A 24464-nucleotide genomic window follows, 5' to 3' on the forward strand; every position below is an offset into this window, starting at 1 on the left:
GGTCTCAGGTCGGGTGTCTAGCGAGGTCGAGTCTTGGGTCAGGGTCAGATCTCAGGTCAGGTATACTCTAGTCGAGGTTGGGTCTTAGGTCAAGGTCGAATCTCGGGTTGAGACAAATCTAGGGTCGGGACTTAGATTTAGATCTGGGTCGAAAGTCGGGTTAGGTATAGGGTCGGGAGTTAAGGTCGGGTTTCGAGTTCAGGTCGAGATCAGTTCTCGGGTCGGGGTTGGATCTCGTATCAAGTGTCGGGGTCAAATCTCGATTCAAAATCAGATCCAAAGTCAGATATTTAGGTCGAGAGTCAGGGTTGGGGCTGGGATCGGGTCCCAGTTGGGGTCCGGTCTCGGGGTCAAATCTTGGGTCGAAAGTTGGTGTGAGGTCTTGGGTTGGGTTTTAGGGTCAGATCCCGAGTCGATGTTAGTTCTTGGATCGAGATCGGGTCTTGAATAGAGTATTGAGGTCAGATCCCGATCCAAAATCAAATCTTGAGTTAGATGTTAAGGTCGGGAGTCAGGGTCAGGTCTCGAATTGAGTGTCAGAGTCGAATTTGATCCAAAATTGAATTTTGAGTCGGATGTTGGGGTCAGGAGTCGAGGTTGGGGTTGGATCTCGGGGTGGGGTCTGGTTTCAGGTCCCGAGTCGGGGTTAAGTCTCGTGTCAAATATTAGGGTTAGATCTCAAATCAGATATTGGGGTCGGAAGTCAAGGTTGTGGTCAAGTCTCTAGTCGGGGTCAAGTCTCAGGTCACAGTCGGATCCCGGTCAAGGTTGGATCTCGGGTCGTAGGTTAGGATAGGATCTCGGTCTAAAAGTTAGATCTCGAGTCGGATGTTGGGCTTGGGAGTCGAAATCGGATCCTGGTTCAAAAGTTGGATCTTGAGTCGGATATCGGGTCGTGTTGGATCTCGGGTGGGGGTTAAATCTCGAATCAGGGTTAAGTCGATAGTCGAGGTCGAGTTTCAGATTTGGATCGGGTCGAGTCTTGGGGGTTGAATCTCAGATCATTCATTGGAATCGTGTTTAGGTTTGGATCTCGGATCGAGAGTCGGGGTTAGATTCTAGGTTGGGACTGAAGATCATGTCCCGAATTGGGTTAGGGTCGGGTCTCGTGTTGGATGTACGTGTTAAATCTGGATCGGGTGTCAGGATTAGATCCAAGGTCGAGTGTTGGGGTCGGATCCCGAATTGATCGTCAAGATTATGTTTTGGTTCTTGTGTCGGGGTCGGGTATCGGATCTATTATTAGGGTTGATTTTCATGTCGAAACTTATTTTCCTAAAAAGTATTTTTTACTCTCTAGCCAAGAAAAAAAAATATTTTCTGAAAAATGGTTTTCATTAACCAACCATACCTCTAACCAACCAAACATGAGAAAATAAGTTAGAAAACGAACTTATTTTTCAAGAACACATTTTCTAGGAAAATATTTTCCTTCGTACAAAACACAATCATTACTATTCGATGGAGAATAGTTTCAATAAGCTCAAAAAGGGAAAAAGATAGAGAGAAGACAAAAGAATATAAAAATTAAAAATAGCTCAAAGAGCTAGAGTGGGGGAAAAAAAGGGGGGAAACATAAAAGAAGAAAAAGAATTAGATTACGAACATTTAAATTTTTGGTCAAGAAGTAAACCAATTGAGAAAAGAACAAGAGGGGAAAAGGGTTAATTGATATATAGTGTTATAATTCAAACATGGCCAGAATATATAACAACAAATTTATTTTGTGAATGGACTTTTGCTGGCAATATTGTTAGATTCAATGTTTTTTTCTTCCCTAATTAAAATGCTTAGCTAGAAACGTATAAAGAAATTAAGAAAAATTGAAAATGTAATCCAAAATTGGCAATTAGATAATGGTAAGAAAATTGGCATTAGCTAGGGAGAAGTTAATTGCAATGCTTTAAAACCTTTATTTTCACTATTTTTTAAATTTAAAATAGACTATTTTCTAAAACTTTAATTATTTGATCAGCTATTCAGTTGAAAAATATTAACAATTTATTGTAAATAATATAATAAATATTTATATGTTTATAAACTAGTGTTGGTTCGTGATATGCAAATGTCCTTGTCTATATATACTTTTAACATTTATCAAAAGGAAACAAATTCTAAAGCAATTAAAGTTTAATTTAATAAAAGAAGTTCACACATGTATTACTATTCTTGGGTTAGTTTTATAAAGAATAATAAAAGACCAATATATTTAAGACAAAATTTTGGAAACTAACAATTGTCACCATTTTATATATGAATTTGAGTTTGCATTATGGAATAAATCGCCCTAGACAAAAAGGAACGCAAGTAAATATAACTAGGAAGAGCATAAAAGAGAGATATAAAACATAGCCTATTGAAGGCATCTAAAAGTTGAAGTTAGAGTAAGAGTAATTCTCTTGTAATTGTAACGTTCGATAATTCTTTAGAGTATATTGATACATAGTTTAAGAATATATTGATACATAGATACTTTATTAACTAATAATTTTGGGTCACGATCTTGAGCCCACAATTTGAACCCATTATATTATTTCTTTCTAAGCTAGTAGAATCATGGGACATCAAAAGCGGTAAGTTGATTGTTGGTTTTTAAATATGATTTACTTTCTATATAAGTCTTACTTAGCCACAAAGAATTAAACAATGATGATGGATAATAATTACTAATATTTAGACCAGAGGAAATATTTCTAAATTGAGAAAAATCCTAATCTTTCTCTCCTCCCATTTTTCCGTCACCAAACAACCACCAACAGTACGAAACCCCAACTCCGGCGAGGATCATCAAGCTCTGATGAACTGAAGCAAACCGGTGAGGAGCTTCAAGCTCCGATGAACTGGAGCAAACCAGCGAGGAGCTTCAAGCTCACTTATTCTGGTCCTATATACTATTTGCAAACATAACCCATAGCCTGCGATCCTGAGACTAACTTGACCTACAACATTGTAAACACAATGACGATCGAGCTTTTCATCCCTTTCTTCTACTTGTGTTCTAGTCCTCTTATTCTCTTTTTCTGAGTTCTGCTTCTCATTCCCTTCTTCTACTATTGTGTTCATTAATTTTCCTTTTAATTCTTAATTCCTTTGTAATTCTAATTACGAGTTAGTGAAATATATATATTGGTTGTTTGAGTTTGAATTGAGTTAGTCTAGTAATTGGGTTTGTTACAATCGTCTTCATCAAATATTGATCGTGGTCAGTGTTTTAAAAGGCGAGGGCGTGAGGCGGAGCGTTTTACTTAATTAGTATAGGGCGAGACGTGGGGCATAAGCCTATGTATCTTTAAAATTTTAATTTACAATATAGTATAGTAATATAATAACACAAAATTATAAAAATACATCAATAGTTTGAAATAATTACAAGCATGATTAAAGAAAGTCATAGAAAATAAAACTTGTAACATGATTGTACAAGTATAAATAATCTAAAATCTTAACTTTCTAATAATAAAAGAATAATTATTTCTTAATATATATTTTTATCATACTATACAATTTACCTTCCTAAAAGAAAATAATCAATGAAACTTACTAGTATTATAATAAAAACATCACTCCATCATTAATAAAAATAAAAATTCCTTTCAAATAGCTAAATAAAATAATGATAATTTTGAGACATGACAAAACCATAAAGCCCAATGACAAGTGAAAAAGTAAAATTTCGCTATGTATTTTTAAAAGAAATGTTACGTAATATATAATCACCTTCACAGTGTTACCAAATAGTAAAGATGCGATACTACAACTGGTTATTTGAGTTACTCTCAATCTTCTTATCTCTATAGATTAAAAAAGTATTAAGTATCATTCATTTATTGAAAAATTATTAGGGTCAATAATGTTAACTAAAAATTTTAACACATAATTTGTGTAAGATCTGTTAGGCGGGCCCCGAACGTTAGGGCGTAAGTCTTACAAAACTAAGCCCCACACTTGAGTCTCGGGATATTTTGCTAGACCCCCGCTCCAGAACAAGCCCCAAAACAAGTCTTAACATAGTCTTTTAAAACACTGATCGTGATTAACTCAAAATTTTGAAATGAACTAGAATGCAATCAATGACCAAAATAACACCCAAGCGCTTCAAGATCAATGCAAAACTCTGCACATGTCATAAATCACCCTTCGAATCTAATGGAATAGTCAAAATCAAAATCCGACCTCGTTAATTCGAATTATTCGAATTTGGTCAAACTTTCCAAATTTTAAATTTTCAAAACTGAAATCTTCTATGAAACATATCCGATCATTTTTGAAATTGTGCCAGTCATTCCCAATGATTCCATATTTAATGCTTGAAATCTCACTTTTTTTTCTACTCTTTCCATCTTGAGAACATTCTCAAAGATCTTAAAAACGTTATTCTATACAAATTTTCAACTTTTAAGAATTTTAACTTATTTACCATTGCTACTCATTTTCTAAATAAAATATATGACTAGTACCAAAGAAGAATAACTTATTTAATTATATATTTAATAACATTTCAACGTGGTAGCTAATTATAATAGCAAACAAAAATTATTTCTGGTTTGTTATATAATTTAACACTTTCTTTTAATTACTCATATTTAGGGTAAATAAGGTTAAATTATCTTTTTACTAGTTAGAATTTATCACTTTTCTCTAAAAACAAATTGTAAGTGAATACTTTGTTGTCCCAATTTATATGACATATTTAATTTTTCGAGAGTCAAACAATCTAAGTTTGATCGAGAATTTGCTCATGAAATCTTTAATGATTTAAAAATAAAATTTATATAATTTGTAAACTACGTAAAAAGTACTATAAGTCACGATAATTGACAATTCAAAATATTTAAAAATATATATAAAAATTAACAATTAAAAATAGACATGTTTGAAACTCGAAATCTGAAATGTATCACATAAATTGAGACAGAAGAAGTATAAAATATATTTTACGCGCTCTCAATTTATGTGACGATGTTTTATTATACTTTCCATATTCGGAAAAGCCAACTAGTCTAGTGGTTATGACATTTTCTTTCTTACAGAATAATTAGTCTACAAAGCCAGCTAGCAAAAGATGAAGAATTTCTTGTTGAAATTAATAAAACTTCTGACATTTGGAGTGATTTAAAATAAAACTAAAGCCCCATCACCTTCAAGTTACATAAAAAATGTTATCATGCAAAGCTGGAATGAGTTAGTGGAGATCATGTATATAACCTTCATATATATCATGCAAGTTGATATACCAATTCGTGCTAACCTTGATTAATTAATTAATCAATAAGAAAATTTCAGAAATAGCAAATATAATAGACATACTCTATGACTATAGTTTCGATAATTGCGTTCCACAGCTATAGTTCTGTTTGGTATAGAGGTTGCAGTTTGTATATTTCGCTTGCAAATATACAAATTACAAATAGGGTAAGTATATACAAATTCCGAATTTATACATTTAGGAATTTTTCAGAATTTCGTTTGTATATTTCGCTTTTCAATATACAAACAAGGTAATTTATTATGAATACTTCATAAATCGTATACAAATAGTTAGGATAAGCATATAAAAAATTCTGAATTTATACAATCAAGAACCGAATTATACAAATTCTGAATTTATACAAATTAGGCGAATAGCAAGAATTCAGAAACTGTAGCCGATAATTACAATTTTCTTAAACTATAGCTATAGTCTTTTTCTTTAATTAATTAAACAAACAGAATAATTCAAAGTCAGAACATTGCATAAAAGATACGATATTATTCTTTTTTATGTCTTTGACCTTGTATAACTAATTAATTAATTAACTGCGCGGTTCTATGATAATTTGCCTATAAAAATCGAATTGTAACTAACAATTTTGTATGTACAAGAATTAATTAAGAGTAACAAAATGAATTCATTGGCGCTACTTTCTTGTTTGATTCTTTGTTTTTCTGTATTTACTGATGCTTCTTACAAGTATAGTTACGATTATACGTCTCCGCCACCACCACCAAAAAAGTCTGGATATCCGTCATTGCCACCAAAAAAATCGACGTTTGGTATTGGCTTCTATTCAAAATCATGTCCACAAGCTGAAGGCATTATAAGAAAAGCTGTATTCAAAGCTGTTCTTATGAATCCTGGCTTTGCTGCTGGCATTATTCGTATGCATTTCCATGATTGCTTTATCAGGGTATGTAACGCTTTTTACACACAGTTAAAATTATGTTTTATGTATATATAGTAGATGTTGAACCCCTTTAACTTCTTTGTGTGTTGCATACTTAGTGAAAATCCTGACTCTACTACGTGCTGTTAAGAATAATCATGTTAATGTATTTACTTTAGGTCCTATTCTATGTTTTCTACGAGTTTGTTTGGTCATGTTAGGGAAATACATAATATATGGTGATATTCTAGTACATGTATGACTAGAAAACTGTTGGCATTATTCATATGCATTTCCATGGTTGCTTTATCAGGGTAACACTTTACATAGTTAAACTTATATATTACTATGTGTATATAGTAGATGTTGAACCCTTTTTTATTTTTTTACTGTATGTGTTTACTTATTCAAATTTTGAACATACGTAGTGAAAATCCTGACTCTGTTGCTACTGTTAAAGAATAATCATGTTAATGTATTTACTTTAGGTCCTATGTTTTCTAGGAGTTTTTATTTTTGGTCATGTTAGTGATAACATAAAATGTAGTGAAATTCTGACAATTTCACTATAACAAAAACAACTTTTAGCAGTAAGAAATATACACATTAACAAAGAGTGATAAAATCTTTACCGACATTAGTTAATTGTCATTGGATCCAGCGTCACTACAGGCTTTAGAGACATTTACAAAGAGTGCTAAATGCCACTAAAGGTCATTTTTGATGCAATGTTTTTGATTTATTTGTTTAATGCTAACTTGCATTTGTGTTTGTTAACTTCTTGTTTATAGGGTTGTGATGGTTCAGTGTTGCTGGATTCAGTTCCTGGAAAGGAAACAGCTGAGAAAGATAGTCCCATTAACAACCCGAGCCTTCGAGGTTTTGGGGTTATTGATGAAGCCAAGGCATTGCTTGAAAAAGTATGTCCACACACAGTTTCGTGTGCAGACATACTTGCTTATGCTGCTAGAGATAGCGCGTTTTTTGTAGGTGGTATAAAGTATGCTGTACCAGGAGGACGTCGTGATGGACGTGTTTCATTGAGTTCTGAAGTCATTCAAAACCTCCCTCCACCTTTTTTCGATGCCAAGCAACTCGAAGACAACTTCAAAGCAAAAGGATTGTCACTTGATGAAATGGTGACTTTATCAGGAGCTCATTCTATTGGTGTCTCTCATTGTTCTGCTTTCTCTAATAGGCTTTATGGTTTCAATACTACACATCCTCAAGATCCTTCACTTGATACTAGATATGCTTCTTTTTTGAAAAACAAGTGTCCTAGACCAATGAGTGATACTCAAGATGATCCTATTGTGAATCTTGATGTTTCATCACCTATTCATCTTGACAACAAGTATTATCTCAATTTGAGGAACCATAAGGGACTATTGACTTCTGATCAGACGTTGTATGAAAGTCCTTTAACTTCTAAGTTGGTATTGAATAACGTTAAGTTTCGATCGACTTGGACACGTAAGTTTGCTAATGCAATGGTTCATATGGGTTCAATTGAAATCCTTACCGATAACAAGGGTGAGATCAGGAAGAATTGTCATTTTATCAATTGAGTTGATAAATTCCAACAGGTTTATCGCTCCCTTGGGTGTGGCTTAGTTGATTTATTAACATTTGTGTGAGATTTGTATTATTTTTGGTTCGATTTGATTTCTTCCTACTACATTGTGTTGATTGTTAAATGTAATGTAAGTACCATTTGTATCATTGCATATGTTTATGGAAAGGGAATAAATTTAAGCTCTCTACCTCTATGTTCCTTTTTTTTTTAAAATTGTACCACATTTTTTTCTACTTGAAATATCCAAAATGTTTGACACTATCAATCACTCTTATACAACATTTTTCAAAAGGTCAATTTACTCCCTATGAGTTGGACTAACGCTTTAAAATTGGTCCCAAATAAATTAGTTATCTATAAATCTAAATAGGTTTCAATCATTACGATTTAAAACAGAGTCGTAATATCATTAAAAAGTATTCTTGTGTAGATAATAGTTACCATCATTCTATCCACAATCACCAGCCACCACAACTAACCATCTCTGCCATCACAAATTTTCACATTAGATACAATTAAATATTTGTGAAGCATCCTTCACTTTTTGTGGGTCTGATGTTTACTTGCAAACTAAAGTTACGTTTTGTTGATTTACATATGGAGAGTTTGACGTGCATATATACCAATCAAGTACTGACAAACTTGAGCTTGTATTCGCTAGATAAGTACTGTAGTCGAGTGATGATTTTACGCCTCATGAATTTGACGTTCTTTCTATTTGAAGAGATCATGTTAGTCAGGAGTCACATACAATGCATTTTAAAAAAGAGCTTGCTCATCCTAACTTTAACGTGCATCCACATATTTTATATCTTGAGTTCTTCGTTGATTTAGGTCATCCAAAAATGCAAACCTTTTAACCGATCGTACCAATATAGAGAAGCTTTTTGTTTTAATTTGTGGTAAAATAACTACTCAAATAATATACTATCATATTTGTGGTAAAGTAACTCAAATAATAGATAGGATTAATCCTCGTGCCTGTGGTAGAGTTCAACCGATGATTGATACATTTCATTCTTTATCGAGTTGCTGAGTCTAGAGTCTTCTTTTGCTTGGTGTAGCTGATGAATATGTCGAGACCCTATCCTGAGTAGGTGTTAGCGGTTCTTCATTTTAGAGGATTGTAGACGTCAGTTGTGGATCTTGTAAGTCGGTTGTGGTCATATTGGCCTTCTTGTTAATTAATTGTAGTTTTCAAATAATGGTTTGAGTAGCCTTATATTGTATTTTCGTTATATTTTGAATTTCTCTATTGTGTTTCTCTTGATTTTGCTTGGTCTTAATGACCCATTTATGTTATTTAGTTTAGTTTCAGTAGTGGTTCACTTGTTTTAAGTAAGTCACCATGTGTTTGTCGCGCCTTCCTGATGTTGGCGCATGACACTATATCTAAATGTGCTATCATAGAATCATAATTTGTCCTTTCTCTCCGTCAAAAGTAGCTTGCTTCTATTCTCGTTGGAATTGGATACAAATAGAAAATTTATAGATTGTAGTAATTGGCTAATCTTTTTAATTAACATACCATACAGTTTCACTTAAAATTAAATGGAAGATATTCTTTTTATACATAGCAACATGGTTTTAAATGCACTTGCCTAAATTTCAAATTTTACAAAATAAAATAAGAGGGTAAACAAAAATCTCAATTACAATAGAAAGAACTTGAGTTTTCTTCCCTTCTATACATACAGCAGCAAAGAAAAAAAATATGAAATTCACGGCTAGAGTAGAGATCTCAACTCGTTGTGGCTATGCGAATTGATATTCGGAAGACTCAATTTGCTAAATCACTGTGTGTTTTTCCTTCTTTTGAGGAAGAAGGGCTGCTTGTGGAGGGTTTCAGAGTTGAAAATGATGGAGTCTCCGACATTGAAACGGAAATTAGAGGAGGAGAATGAAGCAGAATCTACTTCGAAAAGGTCAAGAACTTGGTTGCACGAGGTAGCAATTCCCAGTTGTTACGCTTCAAGCAATGATGAATCACTTCATGGAACCCTTTCAAATCCTGTTTATAATGGTAAAATGGCGAAAATCTATCCATTTAAGCTTGACCCATTTCAGGAAATCTCAGTAGCGTGTTTGGAGCGAAAGGAATCAGTTCTTGTATCTGCACATACTTCTGCTGGTAAAACTGCAGTTGCAGAGTATGCAATTGCTATGTCTTTTAGGGATAAGCAAAGGGTAATCTATACTTCACCTTTGAAAGCTTTGAGTAATCAGAAATACAGGGAGTTGAGTGAGGAGTTTTCTGATGTGGGTTTATTGACTGGAGATGTTTCAATTTCACCAAATGCGAGTTGTTTGGTGATGACGACTGAAGTTCTGAGAACTATGCTTTATGTGGGTTCTGAGGTATTGAAAGAGGTTGCTTGGGTTATATTTGATGAAATACATTACATGAAACATCGAGAGAGAGGGGTTGTTTGGGAAGAGAGTATTATATTCTTGCCACCAGCTATTAAGATGGTTTTTCTTTCAGCAACAATGTCAAATCCTATGGAGTTTGCTGAATGGATTTGTAATATTCATAAGCAGCCTTGTCATGTGGTTTATACTGATTTTCGACCCACCCCTTTGCAGCATTATGCGTTCCCTAAGGGTGGTTCTGGATTGTATCTCGTTGTTGATGACAATGACCAATTTAGGGAAGACAATTTCTTGAAATTACGGGAAACTTTCACCAAGAAGAAGCCAGGGAGCTCCAGCGCAAAGGCTAGTGGAAGAAGTGGAGAAGGTGGCAATGCTTCTGGTGTGTCTGACATCTACAAAATTGTCAAGGTATTATCCAATGATTAGCTAAAATGGAGTGATACTTGTCTTTCATATCAGTTAAGTGGTTAATTCTCATTGTTTCAGATGATCATGGCACGGAAGTTTCAGCCTGTCATTATATTCAGTTTTAGTAGAATAGATTGTGAAAAACATGCAATGTGTATGACCAAACTTGATTTTAATACTGAAGAGGAAAAAGAAGCTGTGGAGCAGGTATTCCATAGTGCAGTAGCGTGCTTGAACGAGGAAGATAGGAACTTGCCAGCAATTGAATTAATGTTGCCACTGCTTCAGCGAGGGATTGCTGTTCATCACTCTGGTTTGCTTCCTGTTGTCAAAGAACTTGTGGAACTTCTTTTCCAAGAAGGACTAATAAAGGCCCTTTTTGCCACGGAGACGGTAAGCCCGTGACTTTGCATATCTTATTAGCTTTTTGTTGAATGTATCATTACAAGTCGTTGATAATCTTTCCCCTTTTGTCTTCCCTCCAAATATTTTTTTTAACAGTTTGCCATGGGACTAAACATGCCTGCAAAAACAGTAGTTTTTACCAGTGTAAAAAAATGGGATGGTGATGCTCATCGTTACATTGGATCTGGTGAGTATATACAGGTGAGTGTGAGTTTAAATATAACATAACATTAGCGTTATTTAGTCTTCAGATTTTGATATAATTTGTCTCTCTTTCATGCAGATGAGTGGAAGAGCAGGACGTCGTGGCAAAGATGAGCGTGGTATTTGCATTATCATGATTGATGAGAAGGTGAGTTAATAATAGTATTATCTGCTTAACAAGCATCCTTTTTACTACCTGCTACTGCCTTCTTAAAATGTATGCTTCTTTTGTTCTACTATTTTTGATAAATCAAAATACTTTATTTGATTTCACACCAAGATGGTCATTGTCACTTTACAAACTGAGGTTTGACATCTCACTTCTACAGAATTCAACTATCTATACAACCAAAAGATTATCCGTTTTCTGATAGTTACAACAAAATATACCTTTTTACACCAAAAATACAAAAGGAACTACAAGGAGCTTTTGACTTTAGCTTCACAGTGGACTTCCAATTCCTTCAAAATTCTACTATTTCTTTCTCTCCAAATCAATTGAAAAGGGTGAGATACAGTTTTCTATGCTTCTTTCCTCCTGGCATCCATCCTTTCTCATTCTCCAGCTTGCCATAACTAACGCAGAGTTCTAGGCATTGTCAAGAGTGTGTTTTTATTTAAACATGCCCAGTGTATCCCACAAGTGAGGTTTGGGGAATCATGCCGGCAAGGTTTCTGCCTCTGTTAAAACTTTGCAATGATAGCAATGTTCATGAAGTTTTCTGTGGGATCTGGAGTCCACTATACTGAAACCTTGAACTCACTTCATGTTTTCATATAATTCAGCTTAAATTAAAGTCAGTGTTCTCTATGTGTCTTACTTTCCTTTTTAGTTTGTTTAGAAAAGAATGCCACTTTCCAGATTTAGCAACTCTTTAATCCCAACTTCCCACATGATATGTTTAAGATCACAAGATTCAAAAGGTTTTTGGTTCATTATACACATTTTTAGTATAAGACCACAATATTCACATGTCTCCCTTATTCTTTTAAACTTTGTGCCTAGTCATACTAAGAGACATAAATGAAACGAAGGGAGTACAACATAACTAACCGAGTGAAATTGAACATATTATCCACTGGATAACTGTACCAACATGCTGCTGATGAATACACATGTTACCTTTCTGGGAAATATTGAATATATTATCCACATCATGCACGTTGACCAATCTACACCAGGAAGCAAACATAACAATGCATCTTGAATTCAGTAAAGAATGGCTTCTCTTTTTCTTTCAAGACCTCTCTTATTTCTTCCTAGCCAGATTTTCCATCAGATACACACAAGAATTGTATCCCAGATTTTCTTGATAGTAGGGCTCAGACCTTTCCTTATCCAACACTATAACATCTCTCTGGTAGTTTTTGGCATTTGTCCTGCCAAAAATACTGAAAAGCAGATTCAATAGTGATGAAGTCTCTGTACAAGGGGTAAATAAGTGTCTATGTCTTCCTCCTCCCTTTCTCCAATATAACATCTGTTGCATACTTTCCACCTCTGCTCTGCAGGTTGCTTCATGTCAATGCAATTTCATTGGAGACTTACCAGATGAAACAAGCCACTTTAGTTTTTTCAAGATTTCCAAATCATCCTTGTTAAACAATAACAAATAAGCCTCAGTTGCAAGTTGCAACATACTAGGGTCGGCTATATGTATACTCATTGACCATGTTTCTCTATTGAATTCATCTCAGGACTAAATTATACAAAATAATAAAAAAAAGTACTAGAAGTTCTCATATATTTTATACCCCTATAAAAATCTCTGATAGGATTAAAAGACTCAATTTAAAAAAAAAAGAAAGCATAAGACTTAAACGTAAACATATTAACATGTATATCCCAGCTAATTTGTTTCACTTGTATACACTTTTTTCTTCCGTTGTGCCCTATCTTTTGATAAGTTTGCATGGACTTCAAGAAATTGTAGGCCTTTCTGATAACTTTCTTCCATGTGATTTTAGGTCTATGTTGTCCCTTTTTAATACCTTTGCTCACCATGGTGTCACACCTAAAGATTGATACATCCGGTGGTTGATGTAGGACATGACCAAACAATCTCAAAAGACCTTTCATTTTATCCTCGGTGTGCTACTTGCATTTTTTGGGAAATGTAGTCATTTTTAATCTTGTATGACTGCACATCTTAGTATTCACATCTCTACGATATTGATCTTGTGCATGTGTTGGACTTTAGCAGCCTACCAATCAGTCTCATATAACATTGTTGATCTTATTTTGTTCTAGAGAATGTACCTTTCACTTTGGTAGGCATCCTTCTATTGCATAACATCCCCGTAACACTTATCCATTTCAATCATACAGTTTTAATCCTATGTGTAACATCTTAATCTATCGTTCCATTCTCCCATTAAGACGAGCCTAGATTTCTAGATTGCTTACATTTAGACACTACAATCCCGTCAAATTTCATCTTAACTTCACTTTTATTATGTTGACAAAAGTTGCAGTGCATATAATTTAGTTTTACTACTTGTCATAAAACCCTTGTTCTTTTAGTGCTTCTTCATAGTTCAAGCTTTTGGTTGACAACATTACTTGTTTCATCAATTACCTAAATATCATTGATAAATAGCATGCACTATTATAACTTATCTTGTATTGTGTTGATTAGCTCATCATAATTAGGGTAAACAAATACAAGCTGAATGCTCAATATTGGTGTAAACCCATGGTTATGGGAAACTCCTTCATAGTTCGTCACTAGTGCTTTCACGCTAGTGACTGTTCCTTCATACAAGTCCTATATGGCAATTAAAGAAAAAGAGACTCTTCTAAATCATTTGCCCCCAGGGCTTTGGTCTAGTGGTTCTTACCTTATTAAAAAAGGGCTTTGATCTAGTGGTAAGAGCAACAGGCATGATGCACAGCACTAATCGTTGTTTCGAATCCTGTTACAAACAGAAACTTGGTATGTAAGTGGAGAAGGGTAGAAAGGTGGGCCAATTACCTACTGAGTTTCGAACAATGCACCACTGGCTCTTAGGGTTTTCTTTGATTATCAAGAAAAAAAGGGAAGAATTCCAAATCATTTTCCATACCAAATCTACAAGCTGATATTACTAAAAACATTCCACCCTTTTCCCGATCCAGTACAGAGTATTTTATACTAAGGTCTGAAGCTGGAAAATATATAACTCAGCAATTGAGTCAACCTTTCAAGCTCCCAGTCATTAAATTTCTTCTGTAAGTCAAATTACTCTGTTGATTTGCTCTACACTGTGATATTATAGATTGCTTGCTTCTAGTAAAGCTAAACAGATATAGATATCCAAGGCAAGAGTCAATGTGGGAGTCAATTCGTTTCTTCTTTTCACTTACTGCAGCTACAGTTAATTTGTGTTGCTTGGTACACCTATGCATATGACATACTCAACTAACTATGCCTAGCACAGTCTTATCTGATGGTGTTAGCTCTGTAATGATAACTGACATACAGTATTGTTTCAGATGGAGATGGATAGCCTCAAGGACATGGTTTCGGGCAACCCAGATCCGTTGGTCAGCTCCTTTAGGTTGAGTTACTACTCAATTTTGAATCTATTGAGCCGCACTGAAGGTCAATTTACCGCCGAGCATGTTATCAAAAACTCATTTCACCAGTTTCAGTATGAGAAGGTTCACCCTGGAAAAATACATTTTTCTATGTCATTACTCTATATTAAATGATTGACTGTGATATTGTCTCTTTGTTAGGCTTTACCTGACATCGGGAAGAAGGTTTCCAAGTTGGAAGAAGAAGGTGCATTGTTTGATGCCTCAGGAGAGGTATATTGTTTATTTTCCATTTTATTCAATGACATTTATTTATACAGTAGATCCTAAAATTGCATCTGTTCAATTTGTAGGCTGAGGTTGCAGGATATCATAAACTAAGGCTTGAGATGGCCCAATTTGAGAAAAAATTGATGGCTGAAATAACAAGGCCTGAAAGGGTTCTGTATTTTCTTCTTCCTGGTAGGCTGGTAAGTGGTTGTAGGCATCTATTCTATTGTTCTATCAGTTCTGATTCAACCAGGACATGTAACTTAGCCCTTTTTGACTCAATCTATGATTGGTTGACTTCCCTTTTCTTTTTCAGGTAATTCATTCATGGGTTGAACTTTGTTTAGTCTCTCGAAATATATTTTTTGACATTGCTGTGCCTCCACTCTCTTTGTTAGTGTACATGGCATTTTCTCTACTGCCATATCCTGATAAAATTTGAAATGAAATATGTTACTATGCTGCTTACTGTTTGCAGCTTAAACCTTCTGCATGGATTGCCTCTTCTCCAATGGGAAATGAGCTGAAAGAACCTTGCATTGCCTTTTGTTACTACATTACAGACATATTCTAGAGTATTATACCCTATAAAATCTCACCTTGTATAAAAAAGAATATTTTATGCGATACCTTTAGGATACTAGTTTTCTGACACGTGCGTTGCACGTGATGACCAATTTAAAAAATATATGTTATAGTAAATAGTATTGCTTATTTAAGCGAAGATTTGAATAATATGCTTAGCAAAAAATAATATTGCAGATTCTTTTGTGACTATGCAATGTGGATCGTCATATATATCTCTTATTCACGTAAACCTATGAAGATGGTCAATGAAATTTTTTATTAGTTAAATGCAATGTATATATTTAATTCAATTTTATGAGGCTCAATCATGTAATTAGTCTTATTTCACTAATATTACCTTATAGACAATATTTGCTTTGTATTTTTCTTGTCATCTAACCAGATGTGCTTTGCATGTATATTCTACGTAAAATTGTTTAGATGTCATTTGAACATTTGAAGAGAACAACTACATTTTTATATATTCAAATACTTTCACTTTTGTTGTGAGTTTTTTTTTAAAAAAAGAACTCGGAACATTTTAAAATAATATATTTTGAAGTTAGAAGATCTCGTTAACTTGATAATACATTTGTGACATATATAATACTTAATTAAATATAAATACCTACCCAAATATAAATAAATATCTGCATTAATGAAAATATTTATATCATAAAATTAGCTATTAAATAAATAATAAAAATTAAACTAATACAAACTTCAACCGACGTTATTACAAGTCATATGAACTTTTCTTCGTATAAAATACTGAAATATTAAGAAATAGTAAATAAATAAAACAAAAGGGCAATGTTTATATAGTAATAACTATTTTGAAGCAAACTTCCTGAGAGTCTAAATCACATAAGTAGAATTAATAAAATCATTCTTTTGTCTTGAGCATAAAAAATAAATCGTGACCATTCTCTAAATTTTGGAAAAAATATCCAGAAGCATATATCTACATCAAAAGAGAAATTGTTAACAAAAACAAATAAATTTAGACTGCATCATGTTAACTTCATATATTGGAACATTACAAACTAATATATATATTAAGCAAAAAATAATTATTATATCATCAAAATTATATTATTTTCCTCAAGTACTCGAGGTTATGGAATATACCATCGTAGGATAGAATGACTTACTTCATCAGAATAGTGGTACCTCATATTCCGCTAAACTTCGAACTCACTCAACGACAATAAATTATACAAAAAAATTTAAAATGCAAGAAGAAGAAGAATAGAAGATTAGAAAAAATTGTTGTTGAAAAATGAGAGGAACCCTCAATTTAAAATCAACAAAGGGTAGTATGTACAAGTATTTTTTGTGTCTTATCTTAAAAATCATGACCTTTTCGAGAAGTCACAACACTTTGGAAAAGTCACAACTCTTTGGAAAAGTCACAACTTATTGAAAAAGTCACAGCTTATCGAAAAAGACACAACTTAAGTTAGGGATATTATAGTAATTTAACATTCAAGTTAGGAGTTCATGCTTTTAAGGTAATATAGATTCTGTAATAGTCTCTATTTAATTATAGAATACATTCTTTGTTAGGCATAGCGTATGGCTACTTATTTACGTAGCTCAAGACTCCTATAAGTAGACATTCTTGTATGCTAATTATAGAATACATTCTTTGTTAGGCATAGCATATGGCTACTTATTTACGTAGCTCAAGACTCCTATAAGTAGACCTTCTTGTATGCTATTAATCAATCAAGTTCTCTTGATTATTTCCCCCACATTTACCTGTTGTTTGGTAAATAGGTTTAATTGCAGCTCCTTTTACCTGTTAGAACATGATCTGGGACATTCGGAGGGTAATATAGAAGTTTAGAGCATCTTATGTGTAGGTAAGGTTAAAAGTTTATAGCTTTTAAAAGATGGATCAAAGTTGAATTTCCAGATGCTGTATATTTTATAATGTCTGAGTCATACACTCATACTGAGAAAAGAAACTGCATAAATAGATAGAGGAGTTCATATCTCCTTGGGAAATGTCATTACTGCTAGTTTGCGTTCAACATAGTACAGATGATGTATCACATGAATGGTAAGTTGGTAACTGTCCAGGCTAAAGTTACTTCTATGGTATATTTTTTTCGTTTTGCTGCTTGTGTTGACTGGAAATTCACTCACTTAATACCTTTTTTCGACAACTCCATTCGAGGGTTCATGTTTATTTTTTTGCATATACACTGAGCATATGCATGGTTAATGGCAGGTTAAGGTACGAGAAGGTGGAAAAGATTGGGGTTGGGGTGTTGTAGTCAATGTGGTGAAGAAGCCTCCAGCAGCATTGGGTTCTTTGCCTGCTACCCTCTCTGCTTCATGTGCTGCTGGCTATATTGTGGATACGTTACTTCATTGCTCTCTGGGTTCCAGTGAAAATGGTTCTCGACCAAAACCATGCCCTCCTCGTCCCGGGGAAAAGTGTGAAATGCATGTGGTGAGTATCTTATACTGCTGTGTTGTATTTTCCAATACTCATTTCATTGCACACAAGTGAATTAGGTTATGAGCATTAGTTGTATTTTTGAGTCTAAATGGCTGTTTCTGGGACACCATTAAAATTTGTAGGTTCCTGTTCAGTTACCCTTAATTTCTTCTCTCAGCAAGCTTAGAATATCTGTTCCTTCTGATCTTCGGCCTTTGGAAGCAAGGCAGAGTATTTTTCTTGCAGTACAGGAGCTTGAAAAACGGTTCCCTGAAGGCCTCCCAAAGCTCAACCCTGTAAAGGTATTTATTTTCACTTACTGTTTTTTTTTTCTTCTGAATTTGGAATTTGCCATTTTAAAAAGTATCAGGTCATTGATCATAAACAATGGTTGTCAATTAAGTGCCAAAACCTTGTTTCCGTTAGCATGACGAGCAGAAACCTTAGGCCTAATGTTGGCAGCAGATTGCCACATTTAATGGCCATATTCTCTTTCCTTGCCTGGGGGAATATTTATCTGACTAGAGTATGTGTCAGGAACATTGCTAGTGATGTGTATGCAAAAACTGCAGGTCAAAAGCTGGAAATGAGGGTAGCTAATAGGAATATCTTTTTAGAAGGTAAAATAATTTTATAAATTAGAACGGCACAATGGATGTGCTATTGGGACTGTACAATATAGCAAAGAAGAAACAACAAAAGTGTGCCCTGTCTAATCTTGTAAGGATTCTAATGTTTGTAGAACTGTTTCAGCCTCACTTACATGTTCCATCCTACACTATAAGCAAAGCAAAAACATACAATTTGACTATAATATGTTGCTGAGTAACAGTTCTTCTGTTGTATGGGTCAAAATTCTGTATTATATATCATTTTGCTTGTCGCATAAGTTTAGGTTCACCAGAAGTAATAGTCTGTTTAGTTTATCTTTTTACTATATGTTTATTCTTCAACTTTGGGCGACTGATCAAGACAAAGGTTTGTTGCTATTAGCACCCTCAAGACTAGATGTTTGGAATGTTTGTTCAATTGGCACTTTCTTTCCCTGTAAACAGTGTGGATAACTTTTTGGATTTTGTTAGCTCCCTGTTTTTAGCTTAGTGGAATATTCAGGGGATTTTTTTGGCCGTTATACAGTTAAGTTTGCTTCATGTTTTGTTTGAAGCAACTTCTTTTGCTCTCTTGTAACCTTGCATCTTCTTGATGCTTTTCTAATATGATTTGATTACTTTATCAAAACAAGACACAAGGGTTTGTTGCTTTTCCTAATTTTTAAATTTGTAGGACATGGGCATTGAAGATCCTGAAGTTGTTAATATGGTGAACCAGATTGAAGAACTTGAGAAGAAGTTCTTTTCTTATCAACTGCATAAGGTTTGACAAGAAGTTTGGTTTTGAATGATCTGTTTATTCAGTGAGGAGCTCAACTAGAGGCTTTTGCCATTTTCCTCTATGGATGATGGTTTACTTATTGTCACTACTTTTACTATTTTGCTGTTGCACACATGTGGGCCAGTCACAAAATGAACTTCAGCTTAGGAGTTTCCAGAGGAAGGCTGAAGTGAACCTTGAGATTCAACAGCTCAAGTCAAAAATGCGTGATTCACGGGTAGATCTCCTATGTTGCTTGCTTGTTGACACAGTTTTTTTCTTTTTCCTTTTATTTGTTTTTCTTCTCTTCATTGATCTCTTAGATGTGCTAGGTTTAAGTTCTTTTCATCTAAATTACTATGATTATATATCTCATGGCACACAATCATTAACATTCATTCTTCTTTGGTTAGTGTATTTAATAATTATTGCTTTTCTGTTTTGCTTATCCATCTTATTAAGATTTGGTTTTGAGACTTCTCCTACGTCTTCAATTTCCAAGTAACCGATCATTGGAGTATTTAACAATTATAACACTTTGTGCTGGATTTTTGCTATTGTATTTACTTGTAACTAAATTTGGCAAATTTTCAGCTTCAAAAATTTCGGGATGAACTTAGGAACCGCTCCCAAGTCCTCAAAAAGCTGGGTCACATTGACGCTGATGGTATTGTGCAGTTGAAGGGACAGGCAGCCTGCTTGATAGAAACTGGAGACAACCTTCTCGCAACTGAATTGATGTTTAATGGTAATGTAATTGTTGTTTGAAAACTGTCTGCAACACTAATTTCTTTGTTAATGTGGAAACATATTGCTTTTATTTAAAAAGTGAGACAGGCTATTTTGTTTTGAACTTTGAAGCTTGAAATGGAAACTAGATCAAATTAAACCGAGTGTTATTGCATTTTAGAGATTTATATACAGTTCTGGTGTAATGCATGGTCTTAAACTTGATAGAACTCTGAAGATAAAAATGAATAATTTTACTCAAGTCTCTTGGATCATATTGAAGATATGTATACAATTATGGTTGGTTGCTCTGGAACTGAAACTTACAGACCTGCTGACGCCAAACAAAAACTGTGTTTTATTTCTTTATAGCCTTATAGTATAGATCATCGTCATCCCTACATACTTTTGCTAACTCAATTTTTGAATACTCTGGTTGCTGTAGCTTCTCATTGGGCAATCAGACTCTTTCAATGTTGTTTAATTTCCAGTGGGACATGACCAGGCTTTGGAAAATCTTGTGGAATTCCCTTGGTGGTGGGTAGTTATATCTGATATCGTGAATAAATTTTGTGACCAGGTACATTCAATGATCTTAATCATCATCAAGTTGCGGCTCTGACAAGCTGCTTTATCCCAGGTGATAGATCAGAGGAAAAAATACAATTAAGAGATGAACTTGAAAAACCATTGCAACAGTTACAAGATAGTGCAAGAAGAATAGCAGAGGTGAGTTGAAAGACGAATATGGCCTTCTTTATTTACATTTCAGAAGCATGGATAACACCAACAACTTTTCAGATACAACATGAGTGCAAGCTGGAAATAGATGTTGATAAATATGTGGTGGCATCAGTTCGACCATTCTTAATGGATGTTATTTACTGTTGGTCAATGGTGAGTAAATTAGTTGTATTTCATGTTTATTCCCCACAATGATTCATGTTCCTTCCCAGCATGAGTGTCACAGATTTGTCTTGTTGAATGCTGTTAAGTGTTAACATCATTCTGCAAGTCAAACTCTCTAGGTGGTGAGAGAGTAAAGCCTGTTTGGCATTCTCTTCCATTCAATGAAGACTAGATATAAATAAGACATCATCTTGCTGCACCATTGCCTTTCAAGGTCTCCCTCTTTCTTTGTTGTTGGCCTCTCCTGATAGGTTGTAAAGCACCCCTTTAGAACATTTTGGAGGGGAAGAGGGGGGGGGGGGGGGACCATTTACACCAAAAAGACTACCCATAGATCCACAAAAGTTGATCGTCCCAACCATTTCCTTTCAACTCCATATTACTTGCAATTACTTCTGGGACTAGTGCTATGCCATCAGAATAGTTACCATACCCAGTATATCCAGTGGGCATCTCGAGTAAACATGGGATATTGTTGAATGTGGTTATGCTGTTACTCCTTGTGGTATTCTTGCTTTGTTTATCTTTTTGCTCAAGGTTCAGGATCATGTTTTACTTAGAAGACTTTCGCGAATGTTCAATTGCTATAAGGGAAATACTTTTTTCCTGTGATTGTCATTATCCATCCCTCCCAAATAGCTAATAGGTTGTCTCATACTGTTGGTGAGGAAAACCAGTCAGAAGGAAATGGTAATCATGCTAGTTTATCATATACATGGAAGCAACCTTCAGTCTTAGTACGTGACAGATGTTAAGCTGTTCAATCTTCAAAGGCATCATTTTTTGCATTCGAGTTCCTTCTTTGTTTAAAATGAATGAGGGTGCCAATTACCTGAAATACCTTTTATAGAAACAAAATGGTTTACGTTGAGTCCTCCGAAGTTGACCTGAGTTCTTTCACTTCCCCAATGAAAAAACTAACGAAAGAAACAACTGGAGATTTCATCTTCCTCTAATAGTTGTTAATCTGCATATTGCTTTCGCTTAGGGTGCATCTTTTGCGGAGGTTATACAAATGACAGACATCTTTGAAGGTAGCATCACACGGCTGGCTAGAAGGCTTGATGAATTTTTAAACCAGGTAAATTCATTAGAACTTCAGTTGTGTTGATGAATAATTCGAGATATTAAGTATCAGTTAGTGGTGCTAAATGAGCGAATTGGATCAGTTTGAATTTCAATCCACCCATATAAATATGGATAACAATTGGATTGGCTAAGATATGGATCGAGTGAAATAATCTCAACCTACTTTATTCCCTTTGGAGTGCTCAGAGTGCGTTCCTCTCAGAACAACTTTTTCTAACTCCTTTCTGTGTTTAGAAGAAAACTATTACTATAAGTAAACAGTTCTGTAGCTTTTGTCTCTGAATATCACAGCTACATAGGTCATGCATATTCCAAGTAAAAATAATATATTTAATTATTCATGAATATCATTTTGTTGAGATTATAAGTATCGATTGTTACCTTAATTTTTTCCACCAAACCTAATCTAGGCGGGGTCATCCCAAATAACCCCGTTATATTTTCTAATTTATCAACTCATACTTATTATAGTAGCAGATCATTTAAATAAAAACAATCTACATAATATAAATAGTTTTTACCGTAAGTAATAGGTTAACTCGATCTACTACAGTATGAACTTTTTATATGAAGTTGATTAGATATTATGACAAATTGAAATTACACTATATACTAGGTATCCCCAACTTAAACTCTTACTACAAGCCTCAATTTTGTCTCTATTTATGTATTGGTGTTTGAATTTGAGAGTCAAACGAGCTTTTCTCTAATTATATTTTTTTATGCATTTTAAATGCTTTTAACTAATGATTATTGTGATTTGTAGTACTTTTTATGTACTTAACAGATATTTGACTTTTATTTTAAAACTTTTAAGAATTCTATATCCTGATTTACGATAAATAGATTAAGAAGTTTGACAATTGAAATCTGGATTGTGATGGAGGAAGTATTATAACCCGAAAAATCAAGCTCATTGTTCAATTTTAAGCAATTAGCAATAGTTAGGTACCTCCTCCTGTTTTGAATAATATTCCCTCCATCCCATTTTAACTGATGAAATCATCAATAATCATCAGGTTGTGATGAATGGCTCAGCTATTGGGTATATATGGATGCCTATATTTTATCCATAATCCAACTCATTAATATGTAGATTAAATGGACTAGCTTTATACAGTGTTATCAAAGGTGCGCTTTAAGCGCGCTTTAGCCTTGAAGCGAGGCTCAAAACGTGTTGAGCGCTTTGCCTCGCTTTATGTGCGCTTCAGTGTTGTCATCAAGGTTCTAAGGCCAACGTTTCCTTGCCAATGAGCCTCTTGTGCAGAAGTGAAACTAAATAATTGATGTTTCACTTAATCATAAAAAAAATTCAATTTCTTTGGTCATATATTTGTCATCCATGTTTATAATTATTAGTCTTGGACTAAACATATATATTTCTATTCTTTTCTCCCTTTTCATTAAAGCCACGCTTTATTTGCGCTTTGCGTTTAAAGACCCTGGACCTTAGAGCTTTTTTGCGCTTTTCGCCTTTGATAACACTTGCTTTATAAATATCAATGTTCATCGGTATCCACTTGGTGCATCAGGAGAGCACTTCCATAAGACTTAATATTCTTTTAGTTACACTTATTTGTTGAATGAGCTGCTGCGGTAAACAAGTACGTCAATGATACCTGTAGTTCCTTTTGTGATAATATACTGTTTTTTAAAATATGAGTGTCCTTTCCGTTATACGAAACAGCTACTCCACATGTTTTTGTGTTGGTAATTTACAGCTGAAAGCTGCTGCACATGCTGTGGGAGAAGTAGATTTAGAGAACAAATTTGGTGCAGCAAGTGACAGTATTCGGCGAGGGATAATATTTGCAAATTCTCTCTACCTGTGAAGTAGATCAGTGCTTGGTAGATTGATCAAGCTGTGTAGTCTCAGTCCCTAGTTCTTCATTTATTCAAAGTAATATTTTTCTGTTGTAAATAATTGGCAGATGTCCTATGGGCTTACATATGCTATAGCATGAGATGTGACAATAAAGTGTCATTGCATGAGATGAAATCATAACTTTCTTGTTGTACTTGTGATTATTTTAAAGGACTATACTTTTTACTTCCTATAACTGATTACTCACATCTACAAAGAATGAATAGAGCTTCTTTACCAAGTTAATCAGTTTCTCATAAAGATGTGCCAATTTTCTGACTATATTTGTTGAAGTTATTGACATTGCTAAATGTCACTAGGGGTGTACATGGCCGGATTAGTTTTATTTTTTCAAAGACTAAACTAAATCATTTGTGTTGAATTTTTCAATTTTTAAATCAAGCTAAACTAATAAAACTTGAGGTTTTTTGGATTTTTTAAAAAGTATTCATACGAACATATATAAGTAACTTGTGACCCAAATAGTTCTTTAGTCCTCATCTACCTTATGTGAATAGAGTAACAAGAGTTCACTCTTGTTACTTTGTTGCTAACAATGACTTTGCCGGAGTTACAGATCA

At 34.2% G+C, this 24464-nt stretch overlaps 2 protein-coding genes across 4 annotated transcripts; both read left to right on the forward strand.

The window, feature by feature from the left end:
* Window positions 1-5869: 5869 nt before the first annotated feature.
* LOC102587618 (peroxidase 5-like) lies at window positions 5870-7899 on the forward strand. Its single transcript, XM_006353066.2, has 2 exons — window positions 5870-6167; window positions 6935-7899. The coding sequence occupies exons 1-2, from the start codon at window positions 5883-5885 to the stop codon at window positions 7709-7711; spliced, it is 1062 nt and encodes a 353-aa protein (XP_006353128.1). The 5' UTR covers window positions 5870-5882; the 3' UTR covers window positions 7712-7899.
* Window positions 7900-9340: 1441 nt separating this feature from the next.
* LOC102587942 (protein HUA ENHANCER 2-like) lies at window positions 9341-24079 on the forward strand. 3 transcript variants are annotated; one of them, XM_006353067.2, is made up of 16 exons: window positions 9341-10503; window positions 10582-10896; window positions 11005-11109; window positions 11192-11260; window positions 14588-14755; window positions 14834-14905; window positions 14986-15102; window positions 17709-17933; window positions 18065-18223; window positions 19206-19295; window positions 19438-19530; window positions 19887-20040; window positions 20602-20750; window positions 20823-20918; window positions 21919-22011; window positions 23741-24079. In XM_006353067.2, exons 1-16 carry the CDS (start codon window positions 9577-9579, stop codon window positions 23849-23851), a joined length of 2943 nt encoding a protein of 980 aa, XP_006353129.1. In that variant the 5' UTR covers window positions 9341-9576; the 3' UTR covers window positions 23852-24079. The 3 variants fall into 3 exon arrangements, with proteins under 3 accessions (XP_006353129.1, XP_006353131.1, XP_006353130.1); XM_006353069.2 differs by lacking the exons at window positions 20823-20918; window positions 21919-22011; window positions 23741-24079 and adding an exon at window positions 20513-20558 and having other exon boundaries at window positions 20662-20694; XM_006353068.2 differs by lacking the exons at window positions 20602-20750; window positions 20823-20918; window positions 21919-22011; window positions 23741-24079 and adding an exon at window positions 20467-20561.
* Window positions 24080-24464: the final 385 nt, after the last annotated feature.

Source organism: Solanum tuberosum, unplaced genomic scaffold (assembly GCF_000226075.1).
Source record: "Solanum tuberosum cultivar DM 1-3 516 R44 unplaced genomic scaffold, SolTub_3.0 scf00151, whole genome shotgun sequence".
Classification (NCBI taxonomy): Eukaryota; Viridiplantae; Streptophyta; class Magnoliopsida; order Solanales; family Solanaceae; genus Solanum; species Solanum tuberosum.